The following is a 19,878-nucleotide window of genomic DNA, read 5'->3' as shown; positions in this document are numbered from 1 at the left end:
GGCTCTTTGTCAGGAGGGCTTTGATTATGATTTCTTGGATGGCCATGCAGTCCATCAATCCCCCTTTGAGGCAGAATTTCCTAGCTAACAATAATCTAAGTAAATGCAGCCAGACCACAAATAAGCAGTTCTGTTACATTATCTGACTAACAAGGTTATCCTCCGATCAGATTAAAGTATTTTAAACTGTTGTTGTTGTTATTGTGTGCCCTTAAGTCATTTCCGATGTATGGGTACCCTAAGGCACAAATAACAAAGTGCAATTCATCAGGTATCAAAGGGCCCTTCCACATTGCCATGCAACCCAGAATAACAAGGCAGATAATCCACATTATCTTCTTTGAACTGGGTTATCTGAGTTCACACTGCCATATATTCCAGTTCAAAGCAGAGAATCCCTATTTTATATGGCAGCGTAGATGGGGCTGAAAACCCTTTCTTCACTGCCTTATATCCCAGGATCTGAACTGAGATTATTTGCTTTAAACTGGGTTAAACACTGCCAGATAATAATAATAATCTTTATTTATTAATCTGGGATAAGGAAATAATCTGGGTTCAGATCCTGGGTTATAGGGCAGTGTCGATCCAAAACCTCTTCTACACAGCTGTATCCAGATTCTCTGCTTTGAACTGAATTATATGGCACTGTAGACTCAGGGCCCTTCCACATAGCCCTATATCTCAGAATATGAATGCAGAAAAACCCACATTATCTGATTGTGGACTCAGATAACCCAGTTCAAAGCAGATATTGTGGGATTTTCTACCTTGATATTCTGGGTTATATGTTTGTGTGGAAGGTCCCTGACAGGTCCTATATCCTAGGATCTGATCCCAGATTTTCTGCTTTAAACTGGATTATATGAGTCTGCACTGCCAGATCATCTGGGACAAACTGAAAACCTGGGATCAGATCCTGGGATATAAGGTCTGCCTGGAAGGGCCCTGTGATAATCCAGTTCAAATCAGATAATATGGATTATGTGCCTTGATATTATGGATTATACAGTTGTGCAGAAGAGCCCCAAACCTCCTTCTACACTGCCATATAATCCAGGCCAAAGAGGATAATCTGGATTTCTTCAGATAATGTGGATGGCTTCACAGTTTGCACTGTAGTTTAACATCCCTTTAACTACCAGGGCTCAATGCTAGGGAATTCTGGGGGTTGTTGTTTTAGGGCCCTTCCACACAGCCATATAACCCAGAATATCAAGGCAGAAAATCCCACAATGTCTGCTTTGAACTGGGTTATCTGAGTCCACACTGCCATATATTCCAGTTCAATGCGGAAAATGTGGGATTTTATTCAGCTGTGTGGAAGGACCCCCACAATGCCTTCTCTGCCAAAGCCCAGCAAACTACAGCTCCCAGGATAGCACAGCACTGAGTCAGGGCAGTTGAAAGTGTGGCACTGCATTCCTTCCATAGTGTAGTTCAGGCATGGGCCAACTTGGGCCCTCCGGGGGTTTTATATGAAAGTGGGGCCTGAAGTTGGCCCATGCCTGGTGTAGAAGCACTCAAAGGGAAAGCATGAACAGAGCGCCCCTCTTTCCCTCCTTCCCCGGGGCACCTGCCTGCTGTCTCCTCTCTGGGGTCCACAATGGAACCCTTTGGAGGTGGCGCATCCCTCTTGGCTGATGAGCCCCCCCCCCCCACGAGTGCCGAGTGACTAACCCACTGAGACAGCCCGGGTGGGCTGCTTTCCTTCAAGTCACTCTTTGGGAGCACAGCAGGAAAGCCCCTGATGCCTGGAGGAGGCAGCAGCACCACCTTCAGAGGGAGCTCGGCTTCATCGTCCTGAGGCAGAGCGGGGAAGGCGCAGGAGAGAGAAAGAGCAGCTGCTCTCGTTTCCTCACGTGTGCACCCACTGAGTGGAGGGAAGCAGAGAAGCCCGCCTTTCCCATCCAACTGTGGGGCGCATGCGCGGAACCAGAAGGGAGGCAGCGGAGTGCCCCGTCTCCGTGTCGCCTTCAAGAAGGAGAGAGAGGCAGAGAGAGGGGCATTTACAGAGGCGGCTCTGCGCGGCGCCCCTGGCCAAAAAAAAAGTGTACAGCAGCCGCTTACTTCGAGTAATTGATAAACCGGCCCTGGATGCCAGACTAATGAATCAGCACTATTGCATGAATGTAGATAGGTGTGACAACCAGGGTGTTCATGTCAGTATGTATCTGCTATGTCTGCTCATGTGGCTGTCATTGAATAGTGGCTTTTGTGATAAGATCCCAAAGTTCTCCAAACCATCTGAAGGATGCTGGGTAGTCCAAAAGCTGACTTTTTGAAACTATTTTTTCTAATATCAGGATGTTTTAATATGGGAAATTATATTGAAAACTCCAGAAAATGAATCTATATTCATAATATCTGATTCTGTTGTCTAACTTGTCTTACCCCTTCATATAAAATGTGAGGTATATGCTGTCTTTGGAGCAGAATTGTTTTAAACAGTGAGAGCAAACAGTCTGCAAAAGGTTAATGAACTGCATATAGAAGTGTGTTTTTAAAGGCTCACTACATTCTGCCCACGCATTAGCTTTCCTTGTGGTATTTTGAAATCCAAACAGATCTAGTTATAGAGAATGGCAGAACATATCTGAGTAAATTCCAAACTACTTAAATATTCATAAGTTTAAAATGTACTCACAAACCTGTACCCCAAATGGAGGTTTCATGAGTATGAGTTTACTTTAACTCAAACTGAATCTGGGAGAATAATTAACTGGAGACATCACAGCCATTAGATACAGGGAACAGAAGTAAAGGTGGTAAGATTTTGAATGATGTTTGGTGGAAGCAATTTTACCATTATTCAAAGAGCATTTCTTTTTAAAGTATTTTGTTGCTGTTCCCACTCACCAAATCATTTTAATAAGCTACTGCAGATTTAGAACTACATATTGAAATGTTTCCATAGGAAGGTTTTGTGGTATATAAACCATGGATTATAAATAAAAGATTATGATTAAAATGCAGTTCTGCAACCCATGATACAAGCAACAGCAAAATAAAAGAATGGGTATACAAGAGAATCTGAAGGGAGAAAAAGTAGCTTGCATATTGTTATTGTGGGTCAAACGATGCATTTCCCATGAGGGAAGCTTGCAGGGCCCTCTTTGCTGTACCTTAGCTATAGTTTCTCTGTTTATCAAGATGATTATGATTCACAGATAAAAGCATCACACAGAGACATAGCAAGAACTTTATGCTCAGTTAAACCAAAATGTAATGTCAAAATCAAAATGGTGTTGACAGAGTTAGCAATCCATCACATCATGATGCTTTAAGTGTCCCCCGATCACAATGTCACTTAAGAAATAGTCTTTGCTACAACAGTAAAGCTCTGAACATACCAGGAAATGATGTACATGTGCACTTTCTTTCCACAGGAGCATGACATGCATTTATCTGCCATAGAAAATTTCCACATCACCCCAAAACTATCAAAGGAGGAAACATTTATGTTTCCTGTTTTATTGTTTCTTAGTTACCTTTATACATCACTGACTCCATTTATCAGTACTGATAAGGTCAGTTCTCTTGGCCATTACTAGTTCCAGGCTAAAGAGCCTGTGCTGTGACTATCTAAAGGACTGTCCCTTCCCTTGCATCTTCAAAGGGAAACCTTCTGGTCTGAACAACAAAGTCTTTGCTTTGGCATACCTTGACTTGAAAATGAAGAGTATTTCCAGTAATGATCAAGCAGATTTTAACCCCCCCCCCCTAAAAAAAGCCCATCTGCAGTAAAATTGAGTGATTGTCCTGAATTTTTTTTTAAAAAAAACTATGGTATGTATTATTGATTTCTTCAAACAGAAATGCAGTACAGGAAGTCCCCAAGTTACAAATAAGATAGGTTCTGCAGGTTTGTTCTTAAGTTGAATTTGTATACAAGTCAGAACAGGTACATTTTAACTATAACTCCATCTACAAACACACACACAATAGCTTTGGATAGCATTGCAAAGGGTGAATACCCTTGTGGTGTTTTTTTTGTCTGTGGCCCTGTTCAGAAGATTTTACTTCACTTTCTGTCCCTGTGATAACTGAATTTTGAAAAAAAAATGGCTTCAATGGAGACACCGTTTCCCCATGATAGCTCTTCCAGGAGTGGATTTCCCTTCTGAGGAGTAGATTTCTCTCACTTCCTGTTGTCTCACCCCCATTCTTAACTATGAGTTATTTGTAAGTTGGATGTTTGTATGCAGAGACTACATGCAGTTATCTATGTGAATGCAGCACCTTAAATTGGACCCTTGAGGACTGACTATCAAAAAGTATCCCCTTAATTTGCTTTTATTCTGCCTTTGTATGAGGACTCCCTGTTGTGTAAAAATGTTCATACATGTGATCCCTCAAGCATGCTCTACTATAACAAATTTGCAAAAAACAGTGCCCACCCTGAGTGTATTAATTAGTTCTAAGAGCTGACACCATCTAAATAAGACTAGATATTCATATTAACCATTACCAGCTTTGTTTCTGTTACTTAACATTTAAAAGAAGATGTAATTAGCACAATCTCTATGATGCACAATAATTAGGGCATTTAGACTCTCATATCTTCAATAGCAATGATGCAAAAAATCCAAGTGAGGAATTTTTTTCTCTGCTATTTTATTTTATATTTATATCCAGTCTGTCCCCCAAAAAGGAATTCAAGATTGCTTGATAAGGAATAAAGCATTATAAAGTGTTTCACAGGTCAAATTACTGAATGAAACCCATTCATATAAACTGCACAGGGAAATGATTACAGAAATGGTTTTGTGTCATTGGCCTATGAATGAGAAAGTCCCAAACCGCCAGTTATGAATGGTCCTGCTCAGAACTTGCAGACCCAGGACTGTGGCGTCTTCAGTGTGTCTTTCCCCTACTGCCTTCAATATACCATGCATTATAACTTTTTCCAATGAGCCCTACAATCTCAGGATGTGTCCAAAATTTCCTCAAGTCTGGTCATTCTTAATTGTAAAGAGATCTGCACAGTGGAAGTTCTTACTGTAATCTGTAAATAATAAACTGATTTTCTTCTGGTGGTCTTAGTGTAGTCAACACATGTTTGCAATATGATCTCTAGTGCTTTTTCTTTTCTGAACCTTTGGCATGTAGTATTTCTTGATCCATTTGGTTAAATAGAAAATTAGGGCATCACTTCAGTGGTTACAATTCCTGGTGTCCCTTGTCTGGCGGATTCAGATGTTTACTAATCATATCCATTCTTTGGGAGATTATTATGTTTTCCATATTTGTTAGTATGTTTTTATTTATTTTTATTTATTATACATATTTGTATCCTGCCCTTCTCACCCTAAAAGGGGACTAAGGGTGGCTTTACAGCAGGCCAATACATATAAATATAAAAAGAAACAAATACAATTAAAACCACACAATTGAACATTAATTTTTGAAACATCAATTAAAATCACATAATCCAGATCATAGTCCAAGGCCTCTCCAATTGTCAATTTCATTAGTCCATTTTCTTTTTGCACTATTCACTGGTCCCACAGCCATGTGTTTTTGTTAATATTTGGATGGATTCTGTCTCTACTGGCTTGACCTGGTGATGGCTGACAGGGAGCTCTGGCGTGGGCTGATCCATGAGGTCATGAAGAGTTGGCAGTGACTGAATGAATAAACAACAAAGTTGAAATAGTTCTTTTAGTATGACACCTGTTCCTTGCAGCTTCTCCCTCTTCCAAGTACTTTGCAATCATCACTTTCTAAAATTGTAGATTCTTGTCTTCTTCAGATTCATGCTTCTTAGATCCTGGATTCTGATCACATGTTTGAATGACTCTGGGTTTCCTTTCAGTTTCCTGGATGTCCATTCAGTTTATGTCCAATCATCTCTTTAAACATAATATGACCTTGTCACATGCGCCACCAACATTGATGTGAATTACCATGTCCCAGTGCACAGAGGCCATAGGGACCTGTCGCTTCATGCCCCATTCTACCATGTCTTCTCCCCACCTCATCACATGGGGGGAGCCTGTTTTGGGCGGCTCAATCCATCTTTTCTTATGGAAAGATGTGGAGCCTGCCATTGTCCGAGCCACAGGACCAGCCTGGAAGTAGTTCTCTGGCATGTGATGGGAGAGATTGGGTTCTGTGGCTGAAGAAGAAAAAGAAACCATCGCCTCCACTGAAATCAGGACATGTGAGGTGGTCCATAATGCTTTTGTATTTGTTTTTGGTTTTCCTTAGTAGGTGGTTGATTACCTTTTAATGAGGAAAACTCCTCTTCCACTCTGTGCCTTGGATTGTGTTTCAGACATTTAGAAGTGGTTTACCAGTACTGTCTTTACATAGCACTAATAAGTCAGCTATTTTCTCTAGGTGATCTTCCATTAGGGTCACTTCCCACAGCTGTTCAGTAGCTTCTTTTTTAAAGCTTTCTGCCACCTTCACCATTTGAAAGTATCAGGTTTTTTGTTGTTGATGTGACTATTACTCCCTGAAGAAGGTCGATACATCTTATTCATGTAAAACGCTTTGAGCACTTCCTCTTGGGTTGCTCTATTAGAAGCTTAGACTTTTGATGGAGTCTAGTATAACTCTCAGCCCTTCTGACACTCTCAAACCCTCTCACTGTTTAAGCTGTACATCTGAGAAAGGTCCTGACTTTTTTAAAGTATGAAAAATCACTAGAGGCTTGTAAATTGCCCATCCTTATTCCATTAAATTTGAAAATACAGTTTTAATTTGTTGTTTATCTATCTACTGCAGGCTACATGTCATACATGACTGCAAAAGCCAACAATTACATTCAACGTTCATTCCTTCTAAACCAAGAATTAACACTGTAATACAAGGGGCTTGCTTGCATGGGTTTAAACTTGCAAGAAGGCAGTTAACATTGAATCAGGCAGACCCAATTTCACTGGTGATAAAGTTGGAACCATAAAAAGGAGAAGTTATTAGAACTGAAGAATAGAAAAGGACTTGGCTGCTGAATACAGAACAACATTCTCTCTATGTGTGTGTATTTTTCTAAAATAAATTGCTGACATTTTGGAAAGAGTTTTATATATTTTTTTAAAACCATCCAAGGTCTGCACAGTAAGCAACATGGAAGAATCTGTGCCACAAAGTAGATCCAAACAAAAGAACCATATTTGATTAACTGTATGTTTATATTATAGATTTATTTGCTTCCAAACATCATGGATAGACTCCTATTGGGTAGACTCAATTAAAGCAGGCACATTCAACATATTGTTAAATAGGTACATCTGATTCAATGGCTATACTCTGGTCAAGACTAACAGCAAGATTGAGATGAATTTCTTCCCATAAAGTTGCAATAAGTGTGTGATGTAATTTGAAGGTGTTTCAAGAAACAGATTCATCATTTTTTTTTCTTCATCTGCAGATATCTCTGCTCCCAAGAAACCATCTGACCATCCCACATTACCCCCCTCACCCTCCTCTCTCCACATATCTTCCTGCATGAATTTCAGACCTATTCAAAAAAATCTGTTTCAGAAGCCAAGAAAATATCAAAGGATCACTTTCTTTTGACTGGAAATGACACAGGAGGTGATTTACCTGCAGCTGTCAACATTGTTCCTGTCCACAGCATTAGGAAAGGTGAAAGGTCCCTGGTTATTGATTTCTTTAACTTCAATACATCCAGTAAAATTGAAGACAGATCCTGTCACCTAAAGGGCAAGGAGGAGAAAACAAAAGAGTCAGACATCTGTCATATTTGTGATATGAAGTCAAACCAATCCTAAAATCACAGTTCCATACTCTGGGGAGTTCACCCAGGTTCATGTTACACTCTGAAATCAATTGGATTAGAGTTCCACTGTTTGTTAAAGCCCTGTTAACAACCCTCTCCATGATTGCAAATTAGTGCTGAATTTGTTTTCTTTGAACATTCTCAATCATTGTTTTGACACAGATCCAACATGATAGTACATTCCACAAAAGTGTATTGCCTTCTCCTTCCCCCTACAGTTTTAGGAGTCACCTCAAATATGTTTCTGAATAATGTATCACTACACTGGATTAGCTCTGTGAAGTATGCTGCCAACTGCAATGGGAAGGGGAGAGGATATTTTCATCTCTCCACTGGATTTTGCTTGTCTGCCAAAGGGCATCCAGCATCAGATGCACTCCTATATTCTGACACACATCCAGCCTTTTTGCAGATCAGTCAGTTAGGGTAGTTAAAACAACATTGGAATAGTGAACTACAAAGGGAACAATCCAGTCAAAGATAAGCATTATTACATTAGGCTGGTTTCACTGAAAAAATTGTGTGCATTTAACAGATTCATAGACTACTCTCAACATATATGGCCTAGCCACTTAGCCAGCAAAAATTAAGAGGCACATTATTGCTCCCTTCTTTCAAAATTATTGCCTTGCCTTACTTACTGGGCAGGTGTAGCTGCCAGCGCTCCTCCCGCTCACCATCTTCCCAAGGGCCTTGGACTCTGTGTGTTCCCTGGTGCATGCAGAAAACTCTCAGCCAATCAGATTCAATACCGCTCCAATCTGATTGGCAGCATAAGTGGATCTAAGAGAAGATCTCATCCCCCAGGTCTGCCTGCTTACTCAGAGTATAAATTCCAGTCCTGTAGCTCCCTTCAGCTCAGTTGCCTTCTAGCTCTCCCACTTCCCACACTCTGTTTCATTGTAGTTATTTCAATCTATATCCTTCCTTGTCAGAACTTAGGAGTGATTGTCATGGACTCTGGATCCGGTTCTGGCTTTTCCTCCTTCTGGGGAGGGATTATCTTATAATTTTTCACAAGGACATGCCGGCACAGAGAGCTCAGAGGCATTGAACAGGAGTCTGCACTATGTCCCCTCTCAGCTTGTGACATTCCTGGCATGGTGATGCCATTCAGATCTCATCTGGAGGCTCCTCCTTTGGTATTGTTGGACCAGCAGGAGGACTTTCCAATGCTGTGATCCAGGACCCATGTGTCGGTCAACCTTATTTTTTGAGTCATAACCAATAAATAAGTCGTGACTTTTGTTATCCCAACCTGTGTGTGGCTTGCGTCCTGGTTGGTAGGTGGTGGCCTTGCAAACACAATTTAACTCTCCTTTTTCATTCTAACATTATACACACGCTTAAACCTTTGAATGCAATCAACAGTTTTTTTTTCCTGTATCCTTTTCAAAATACAGTCTTAGGGTCTATTAACTTAGTCCTATCAGTGGCTGAAATGTCAGTTAATCCCAGCTAGAATGGAGCTATTCAATCCATTTTGATGAGTCAACATGTTGACCTAGGCCTGGGTAACAACGGAAAATTTTGTTTCTAAAATCGATTTGTATTTGGGTTTTTTTTTGTTTCGATATTTAAAATAATTACAAAATTTTCCTTTTAAAAAGTTCGATATTTACGAAATTTCATAAATGGTAAAAAATTAACGAATCGATTTCCGAAACAATAACAAATCGATTCGTTAATGGCGGACGCGACCGCGAAATACGCTAAAAAACCTCCAAAACCTTCTGAAGTTTCCCTCTCCCTCTGTTGTTGACTGTTGGTGTGGTATTATAATTTTTTTCACTAATTAAACCATAAAACTGGCCCAGACATGCGGAAATAATAACGAAACGACCTCAAAACAATAACAAAACGAATACAATATCAAAATACGAAGCATTTACAAAACGTTTTTGAAAATTCGGTTTTTTAAATAATTGCTCCAGAATGGTTTGTTATCGTTTTGTAATTGAAAAAATTAACGAATTATTAACGAATTACGAATTAACAAAACGAAACCGCCCAGCCCTATTGACCATCTATTCCACGGATGCAATAACTACATTCATTTTGAAAATACCAATATAATTTAGCCAAGTGTTCCAAGGATCATAGGAAAAGGTGAATCTTTCCTTCTGAAGTCAGAGACAGAGACTCAACTTTGTTGAGCGAGATATTAAGATCCATGTCCCCTGCCTCCTGGCTTACTTGATAGCCTTCAGTTTGTACTTGATTTGGTGGCAATTTTAATGGCAGGAGGCATCAAAAAGGAATAGGGGCTGATGATATAGCATATTGAGAGTGTGGACTTACATAACCCAATGCCATCTCTATTGGGGTTTTGGATGGATGGATAGAAATCATGAAAACAAAAGCAAACCAAACTTGTATCTCTAGGTGTCTTTAATTCTTGTTGAGCTTGGAACATATTGGATGAGGAGTGTTGAATCTTGGCTTCAGTCTGAATTTTAAACATGGTACTGTATCCTTGCTTTGAAAAGGTTTCAGTACTTTTGATAGCACCTTTAAAGTTCACATTATCATTCATAGCAGAATCAACACTACTGACCTGAAACATTCAACCATTTTTGACTCCCACTACTCAGAATATGGCAATTAATGATTCCCTATGATAGCAATAATCCAGATAGACATTATTTTTTATGTTTTTGACTTTCCTCTTGTATAGACATAATTGAACTGCAACTTTTTTATACCAAAGCCATGGAATATATTGTTCTGCTACAGTACACAAAGATAACCACAGTGATGTCTGTATTTTATTGTTGCACTATGTGCCCAAGAAGACCCTAGTAATGTGAGAGGGGTAAAGCAACCAATTTGTGTATGGGATTTCCCTTCTATCACAGTACCCCCATGTTAGTATGACCAGTGTTTGCAAAAGAGGGGCATCTTATAATGCTGATGCTTCTGTAGAGTTCTTGCACCACAAATAAACATTGGAAATATAATCATGGGGGAACACCCTTGTTCCAGAGAGATGATCAATATCAATGGTTGATCTTGTGAAGACCTTTGGGTCAACAACACTATGCTTGTAATATACTACTATGTGTGTCAGTCCATGAATCAGGACAGAAGAACTCTTGTTAATTTTTAATACACAGAGACCAAATCCACCTTATGTTCTAACATGATCAGAGGTGTACCATTGAAATAGTCCTTGTAAGAAATTATTCATTGATTCCTCGGGTAAATAATGCTGCTGAATGATTTATCGGACCCAGGATGACTAGCCAAGTAACTGAATTCTTTCAGGACCTCTGCTTTGAGCATCTCTGTTGCTTTATGAGTCTTTAACCACCCTGGTTTCAACATCAGATATATGCTAATATTTTAAATCAAATTCTTGCTATTGTAGGCATAAGAAGCAAAGAGAATAGCTCCTGATAAAACCATCAAAGGTCAAAAGCAGCATCATTATAGCACTTATATCAGCCACTGTCTTCATTGAAGTTCTTTCAGCATTCCTAATGTCATGTTAGTATGGGCAAAATCATCACCATAGCAACCTGAAATCTATATTGCACACTGAAGAGTAAATTAGCAATTCAGTTTGGGAATATATAAAAAGAAATTGAGGGAGGGTATAGAGAAAGGTTATCTGCATTTTGTTAAAAATGATTTCTTAGTGATTTTTTTTCATATTAAAGCATGATTGACACAAGGCAGTAAACCACAGATCAAGTCTCTGGACACATCTTCTGAATTTTGTGGGCATCATTTGAATTTTGTGGTTGCCGTATGTCTGACATAGTGTTTTTCTGCTCAGATAAAAATAAAATAGTTATGAGTCTTGCCTTCTTGCCCTGAGCATCACTGTCTCATAAGGACTCCTGTCAAGTAACACCCACTCTTCCGGGGAGAGTGCGACTAAACAAACGGTGGAATAAATGTGTGCTTCAGAAAGATGCTTATGAATCAAGGCAGCCAATAGAAGGGTGAAAACGTGTATGGATGCTTTTGACCTTTTAAAAAATTACCACAGAAGTGCCAAAGTCCTGTTAGTATTTGCTAGGAGAAGTTAGCATTCTAAAGGTTTCCATCAGCATGTTCACATTTAAATGCTTTACAGTTTGTTTAAACTTGTGCATACATAGAACACGGAAAACTTACGTTGTGCACAGATTTTAACATTAGCCTCAATCATTTCACCACCAATAAGCATTTTCTTTCTTCAGGGACAAAGACAAAGCAAAACCCATTGGCCAAAGTAGTCCCATTTAATTAAATAACATTGATATAAGATTCATCCTAGGCCATTGTCTTGTGACGATGGTGATGCAAATCTCTACTGACACCAACTTTCATGTATGGTGCATGGAAGCTATGTATATTGTTGCCATGTTACTAAGGCCATGGATCCAAACACACTTGTTCTCCACTGAGAGTTATGTTTACTAGTTTGTATCAATTATAGTATCCAACTTAGAGAGAATCTGAGCAAAATATCAGGCAGGTTGTTTGCAGCATGGCTGTAGAGTGATCTGGATTTTCCTCTCTTGGGTCCATATGTAAAAAGTCCTTGGCTACTTGAAACAGTTCTGCTAGATGACACCCTAAAGATGCAGTAGAGGCAGAGAAAAAAATGCCTTCGATGCTTCTATTGCCACAAAGGAAGCCCCCGGTGGTGCAGTGGGTTAAAGCACTGAGCTGCTGAGCTTGTTGATCGAAAGGTCGCAGGTTCGATTCCGGGGAGCGGCGTGAGCTTCCGCTGTCAGCCCTAGCTTCTGCCAACCTAGCAGTTCGAAAACATGCAAATGTGAGTAGATCAATAGGTACCGCTCCGGCAGGAAGGTAACGGCGCTCCATGCAGTCATGCCGGCCACAGGACCTTGGAGGTGTCTACGGACAACACTGGCTCTTCGGCTTAGAAATGGAGATGAGCACCACACCCCAGAGTCAGACATGACTGGACTTAATGTCAGGGGACTACCTTTACCTTTACCTAGGCCCTCAGATATGTTTTAGCCAGTGTTCATTAAGACGTGTCCTCAGTTTTCTGCTAACACTGCTTAGTTGTCATCACCATGGGCTCCCTAGAAAAACAGGGGACTCGTTTGGATCTACTCCAGTGTTTCTCAACCTGGGGTTGGGACCCCTTGGGAGGTCTCAAGGGGATTTCAGAGGAGTTGCCAAAGACTATCAGAAAACATGTATTTCTGATGCTCTTAGGAACTCCTTTGGCAAAGAAGGCTGAAGATCTCTCTGTCCTTCTTGGAAACAAATGGCAAATCCTCCCACCAAAAGCCTTGCTCCACTATGATTGGCCAGCCTCTCAGGCAAGGGGGGGGGCTGTTTATAAGATTCCAAGAAGAGGGGAGAACAAGCATGCTTGTTGGTGCACATGTGCAGGCAAGGTAAAGTGGGAGGCTGGAGAGAGGATCGTGCCAGCAAGTCTCTTCAAGGCATGGAGGATCTGTGTGGAAAGTTTGGCCCAATTCTTTGGTGGGGTTCAGAATGCTTTTTTAATTGTAGGTGAGCAACTACAACTCCCAAATGCCAAGGTCTATTTTCCCCAAACTCCACCAGTGTTCACATATGGGCATATTGAGTATTGAGTATCCATGCCAAGTTTGGTCCAGATTTATCATTGTTTGAGTCCACAGTGCTCTCTCACCAAATCCTTCCAGTATTTTCTGTTGGTCATGGGAGTTCTGTGTGCCAAGATTGGTTCAATTCCAGAATGCTCTTTGATCATAGGTTAACTATAAATCCCAGAAACTACAACTTCCAAATGACAAAAGCAACCCCCACCCATGCCCCACCAGTATTCAAATTTGGGCGTATCGGGTATTTGTGCCAAATTTGGTTCAGTGAATGAAAAGACATTCTGCAGATCAGATATTTACATTATGATTCATAACAGTAGCAAAATTACAGTTCTGAAATAGCAATGAAAATAATTTTATAGTTGGGGTCACCACAACATGAGGAGCTATTTTAAGGGGTCGCGGCATTCGGAAGGTTGATAAACTCTGATCTACTCTAAAAATTGGTTAGGGCTTCATCAGAATCAACTGTCAAAGAATCAGGAAACTTCTTATGATCCATCAGAGATCCAAACAGGAGTCTATCACTTTCACTGATTGACTTATAGAGCATGAAATGCATAACTATACTTTTAAAATCCCAGTCATTGAAAGTTTCCCATGCCCTGCTGGGGCCAACCAAACCTATTTATTGCCTGAACTGGAGGAGTACATACAAAGTCTACCCCAATCTCAAGTGTTGAGCATCCAAGACTTTCATAGTTATTTTGGCAATAAATCCCATAAACTCATTTCTGTAAACAAAAGCAATACTTAATTAAATAAAAGCTATGATCACTCATTGACAGGATGGATTGTTCAACAAGGAAGTGGACAAGTAAGAGGAATGAGTTTGCAGTGTAATTCTTTACCTTTCTCAGATATTAGTAATATATTTTTCTATTGTTTGAACTATTTTTCATTTCAGAGATAAATATACTCAGTCAGTGTTGAAATCACTGAACAGAAGGTCATCTGTAAAGGTTTGTTTTTTGTCATGTGATGTTGATAAATATGTAATTTTTGGTCATTTAAATTTCTTGACAGTTGCTTTGCAGCTGTGTAATGCAGTACATTGTTGAGAATATTCCAGGATCCGAGGAAAACCACATGTATCTTTCAAAAGGACTACAAATATTAGAGGCAGTGCTAACTTTAGGGGGGGAAAAAACCCACTTTTATGGATTCAGCAAGACCACAAGCCACCACCATTGTGGCCACTGCATTGATTCTAACTGTACAGCCAAAATGACCGATTTTATAAATAATAAAGACAAACATAAATATATCTTGACCTACTTCAGAATACACGATAACAACTTTGCTATATATGTGATTCAATGCAAAATATCAAGACATTTAAAATGTATACGGGAATATTTGTTTAAATATAAGGAATGAAAGATGGGTGCCTCTTTGGTAAGTTGTTTTGTGGACATTGTGCTTTGGATGTTGAAAACAGCCAATAATAATAATGAAAAACATTGATGAGAAGAGAACCAGATTGGATTTTGAAATAGAAATCTTTGACAATGAGGGGTCTTAATGTAGACCAGGATTTTGTCCTTTTATTGTTGTAAGGTTCACTGCTTCCTAATGGTTTGGCTTCTCATCCAGATATAATCTGGGGTGATACCACAGGAATTGAGAGAAATCTACTCAATGGAAGGGAAATTAAACCCTGGAAGAGTTATCATAGGGAAAAGGTGTCTCAACTGAAGCTTTCTCACCAATCCTTGTTTCCACAACAAACCAAATTTGTCAAAATCCAATTATCACAGGGACAGAAAGTGTGGTGAAATCTTCTGAGCAGGGACACAGACAACAAAACAAACACCACAGATGTGTTCATCCTTCCCTTTGCTATCCAAAGCTGTCACACTTAAAATGTCAGTGTTCCAACTTGCAAACAAATTCAACTTAAGAACAAATTTATTATTATTTATTTACAGCATTTTTACCCCACCCTTCTCAACCCCCGAGGGGGGACTCAGAGTGGCTAACAAAGGCAGCAATTCGATGCCACAATCAATAACACAGTATAAAACCATAAATACAAACAGAGTTAAAAGAATAGCAGTTAATTATAACCAAATTATCATAAGTCATTAAAACAATGCTCAGTCCACAAACTTACTGATAGAACCATAAAACCGTATCCTCATACATATCGTCTTGCCAACCCATTTCCAGTCAAAGTGCTGCTTTATATTTATTGTCCGAAAGCCTGGTCCCAAAACCAGAACCCACCTTGTTCATACCTTGAGGACTGCCTGTAACTACCATCAATAAGCAGATGCCTCTTCCTTTGCCTGAGGATTCTAATGAAGCATTCTAGTTTCTGTTTTTGGTACAAGGCAAATTTATCCAACATCTGATGGTTCTTGGAAAGAGTTTAAAATTGTGCGATCATATAATGAATTACCTGGTGAGTTTTAGCTGTATTTAATGGCAGAATACTGAAAACGAGAGCTATGTTCACAATCCACAAAATTATCTGCCCAGATAATTGTTACAGCAATGATACCACTTGCAGTTGATGGATTGTTCCATTCCCACCTTGTTTCACTCTCTTATTTCAGCTTTAACGTTAATTGCTAGAAATAGATCAATATCATTCCCCCCTCCTAATCCCCAAATGAATCAGAGCAGGCAGTCCAAAAATAATGTGTCAATTGCATTGCTCTGTGTTTGATATGCTACTAAAAGTGCAAAAATGCCAAACCATTTTCAGAACTGCATCTCTTTGATCTAGGAATTTGTATCATAGCAGTTGTATGTATGGGTGGGTGGGCAATAAATTATTTATGTCATGTCGCTGTTGAATAAACCATATATTTATTTAGTGTATATCTCACCTCTCTGTCACAAATGGCATTCAAGCTGACTAGCGTTAATAATATACAGACTTGAAGCAACATCTTGATCATAACATAACACAAAATGACTAAATTTTAAAATGATTTAAAATATACAACAACAAAGGCATAGTGAGTACCAAACATGTTAACCACCCATTCTGTTTTCCATCTTCAATAATAGACTAGCTTGCATGCCAAAGATCTTATTGAAAAGCAACATTGCTTCCTCCTAGTGGAAGAAACAAAGCACGGAGCCAATCCAGTCCCTTTTAGCAAGCTCCATCAATGCCTGGGACTGAAGCAGCCACCAAGAAGGCCTGTTTTCATGGCTCTAACTGTTAGTGAGATTAAAAGAAGCACCTTCCACAAAGATGTTTAAACCAGTTTTATATGGCAGGATGCAGTCATTACAATCTTCTTCTATTTTCTCATCAACAGAAAGGAACTTCAGGCAGCAGATTTTAAAAAAAAATTAGCTTAGAAACAAGCTAGTATTCAATGAAGCTATTGGAAGGAAAAGATCACATTTTTCTAATAACACAAGGTTCAGCCAAAAATCCAATTACATTTTGATTTTATTGGTTCTGTCCTTTGTTGAGCCAGAAGCTCCTCTTTCTTGACTAAGCTTAAGATTCAATTTGGTCACCCCATCCAGCCCATTACAAATATGAAGCACTGATTTAGAATAGCTTCCTTAGGTTTAAATGGAAAGGACACAACTGAATGTCAACAGCCTACCGGGTTTTTTTTTAATGGTAGGGTGAAAACGAAAATATATTGCTGAGTATTTTGTTTTCAGCCACTTTTTAAATGACACACTGAGAAAAGCTCTTGTGCTCAGTGTATATAGATACAAAATGGTAGTAAAGGTCATAGTGATTATAGGATATCAAACTAAAACTGCCATAAAACATTAAAGAATAAAACAGATAGATCAAATTAAATTATTTAGGAGATATATCTCAGAATAGATAGATTTATATTTATCGTGCCATCCGCAACCAGAACATTGTATTACATTTCTAACAGAACAAAACAAAGATTTTTTTAAAAAAACCACAAATTTTGCAAATTTGGTAGCTGATTAAATGTCCTTTGACCAGTATCTGGCCACTTGGAGTGCCTCTGGTGTTGCCGCAAGAAGGTCCTCCATCGTGCATGTGGCAGGGCTCAGGTTGCATTGCAGCCGGTGGTCAGTGGTTTGCTCTTCTCCACACTCGCATGTCATGGATTCCACCCTGTAGCCCCATTTCTTAAAATTGGCTCTGCATCTCATGGTGCCAGAGCGCAATCTGTTCAGTGCCTTCCAAGTCGCCCAGTCTTCTGTGTGCCCAGGGGGGAGTCTCTCATCTGGTATCACCCATGGATTGAGATGCTGGGTTTGAGCCTGCCACTTTTGAACTCTTGCTTGCTGAGGTGATCCAGCGAGTGTCTCTGTAGATCTAAGAAAACTATTTCTTGATTTAAGTCGTTGACGTGCTGGCTGATACCCAAACAAGGGATGAGCTGGAGATGTCTCTGCCTTGGTCCTTTCACTATTGGCTGCAACTTCCCGGTGGATATCAGGTGGTGCAATACCGGCTAAGCAGTGTAATTTCTCCAGTGGTGTAGGGTGCAGACACCCTGTGATAATGCGGCATGTCTCATTAAGAGCCACATCCACTGTTTTAGTGTGGTGAGATGTGTTCCACACTGGGCATGCGTACTCAGCAACAGAGTAGCATAGTGCAAGGGCAGATGTCTTCACTGTATCTGGTTGTGATCCCCAGGTTGTGCCACTCAGCTTTCGTATGATATTGTTTCTAGCACCCACTTTTTGTTTGATGTTCAGGCAGTGCTTCTTGTAGGTCAGAGAATGGTCCAGAGTGACTCCCAGGTATTTGGGTGCGCTGCAATGCTCCAGTGGGATTCCTTCCCAGGTAATCCTCAGAGCTCGGGATGCTTGTCTGTTCTTAAGGTGAAAGGCACATGTTTGTGTTTTAGATGGATTAGGGATCAGTTGGTTTTCCCTGATAGATAGATAGAATAGATAGATAGGTTGATATAGATAAAGTTACCTAATAGGACACTGGAAAACCACTCAGGACTTAACTTGCAATTCAAAGCTTTCCAACATAATTCCTTCTAATCAATTGAATTTTGCAATAATAATCCCAGCGTGATTGGCAAGAGCAGCTGCACACTGTTTTTCCCTTGTCAGCCAATCAGAAGAAGAAAGGTATTATTAATAATAATGTCGCTTTTTAAAACTTCTCAATTTAATGGTATATAAAAGCATGAGGACCTGGATGTTGCCTTTCCATAGTCCTCCACGCAGCTTGCATGTCTATATTTTTGTTGTCCTTCCTTCAAACAGTGAAGAAATAAGAGGTGCCACACAACACAATTGTAAGTAGTGTCCCTATTCATGTAAAGAATCCTGGGAAGTGTAGTTTTATTATATCAGGTAGCAAAATGGGTGCTATGCACAAAACAAACCTTGATAAGTGGTGCATCTGCACTTTAGAATGAATGCAATTTGACCCCAATTTAACTGCCAAGGCTCAATGCTATTGGAATCATGGGTGCTGTAGCTTGGTGAGGCACCAGCACTCTTTACCAGAGAAAGCTAAGGCTCAGGGCTTATAAAACTAAAACTCCCATGCTTCCATAGTGCTGAGACATGGCAGCAAGATGGTATCAAAGGTAATAATAATAATAACAATAATAAATATTAGTATTAGTAGCTACATATATACATACATGTAAAAAGTTTTAAAATGTCCTAAAAATCAGTGGATGACTCAATCTTTCTGAAACCTGACAGGCTTACAATGGTAAATGTGGCCTCCAACTGTGGCATGTTTCAACCCGATAGCCAAAAACAGTTTTTATTTTTCCAAGCCTCTGAGGCTGAGAGAGTGTGACTCGCCCAAAGTGCTTAAATTGAGAAAAAAATTCCTAAAAATCATTGGATGGTGAGATATTTGTGAAAATATGTAGGCCTGAAATTAGATAACGTAGATTGCTTGTGATTTATAGTTACTGGGGGTATTTAGGCAATAGTAGTATTATACTAGAAAAAGAATTTTGAATATTTTATTGTTGATGATGCTTTGTTTTTTGTATATAGATTTTATTTTAATCTGTCTAAATAAAAAAATATAAAAAAGAAAGGGAGTGCAATTACTGGGTTCTTCCTTTTCTTCTTACTGAAGAAAAATGTTTCCGATGTAACATAGAAATAAAATTGAGTGGTAGTGCTTCCGTTTGCATTTTACTCCAGAAAAAAGCAATCCATTCAGATAGCATCAGGAGTCTAAACCAAACACCCAAGAGTCCCCGCATTTGTAAAGTATAAAGCAATTAAAATCCTGTTGAGTAAAATACTGCAATAAAACCCTTACTTGGAAAGATTACATTTGGACACTGGCAATCAGAATGATTTTTGGTCAGCAGGGGACTCGGCAGCTTTCTCCCTCCAGCTCAGGGTCTGAAAGCTGCAGCCAGCTTGACTTCCTCCCTTACTTAAAACTGCTAGAATTGTTTCCAGAAGCATTCACTAGATGTCTCTATACAAGGTAAATATAGTTACTGCAGAGAGAGCCACAGTGCGATGCCTGTTAACAAGGAACAGGTGACAGGCATGGTTTGCTCTGAAAAGTCTATCTTCTAGCCAGAGACTCCATTTTGCACTTCAGGTGGTGCGTTTTATTTTAGGTCAGGGTTCTGATTACCTCTGGCA

General features: G+C 39.6%; 1 protein-coding gene across 3 annotated transcripts in view; it reads right to left on the bottom strand.

Annotated features, from left to right (window-relative positions):
• Positions 1-19,878, bottom strand: part of EYS (eyes shut homolog) — a 1,026,188-nt gene that overhangs the window by 226,261 nt on the left and 780,049 nt on the right. For all 3 annotated transcript variants that reach the window (XM_067468024.1, XM_060752827.2, XM_067468032.1), the window contains one exon: positions 7,558-7,670. In XM_067468024.1, coding sequence (XP_067324125.1) covers positions 7,558-7,670 — 113 coding nt within the window. The remainder of the gene's footprint in view (positions 1-7,557; positions 7,671-19,878) is intronic.

This window comes from Anolis sagrei, chromosome 1, assembly GCF_037176765.1.
Source record: "Anolis sagrei isolate rAnoSag1 chromosome 1, rAnoSag1.mat, whole genome shotgun sequence".
NCBI lineage: Eukaryota > Metazoa > Chordata > Lepidosauria > Squamata > Dactyloidae > Anolis > Anolis sagrei.
The sequence above is the reverse complement of the archived record's forward strand: the minus strand, read 5'-3'. Positions and strand labels throughout refer to the sequence as shown.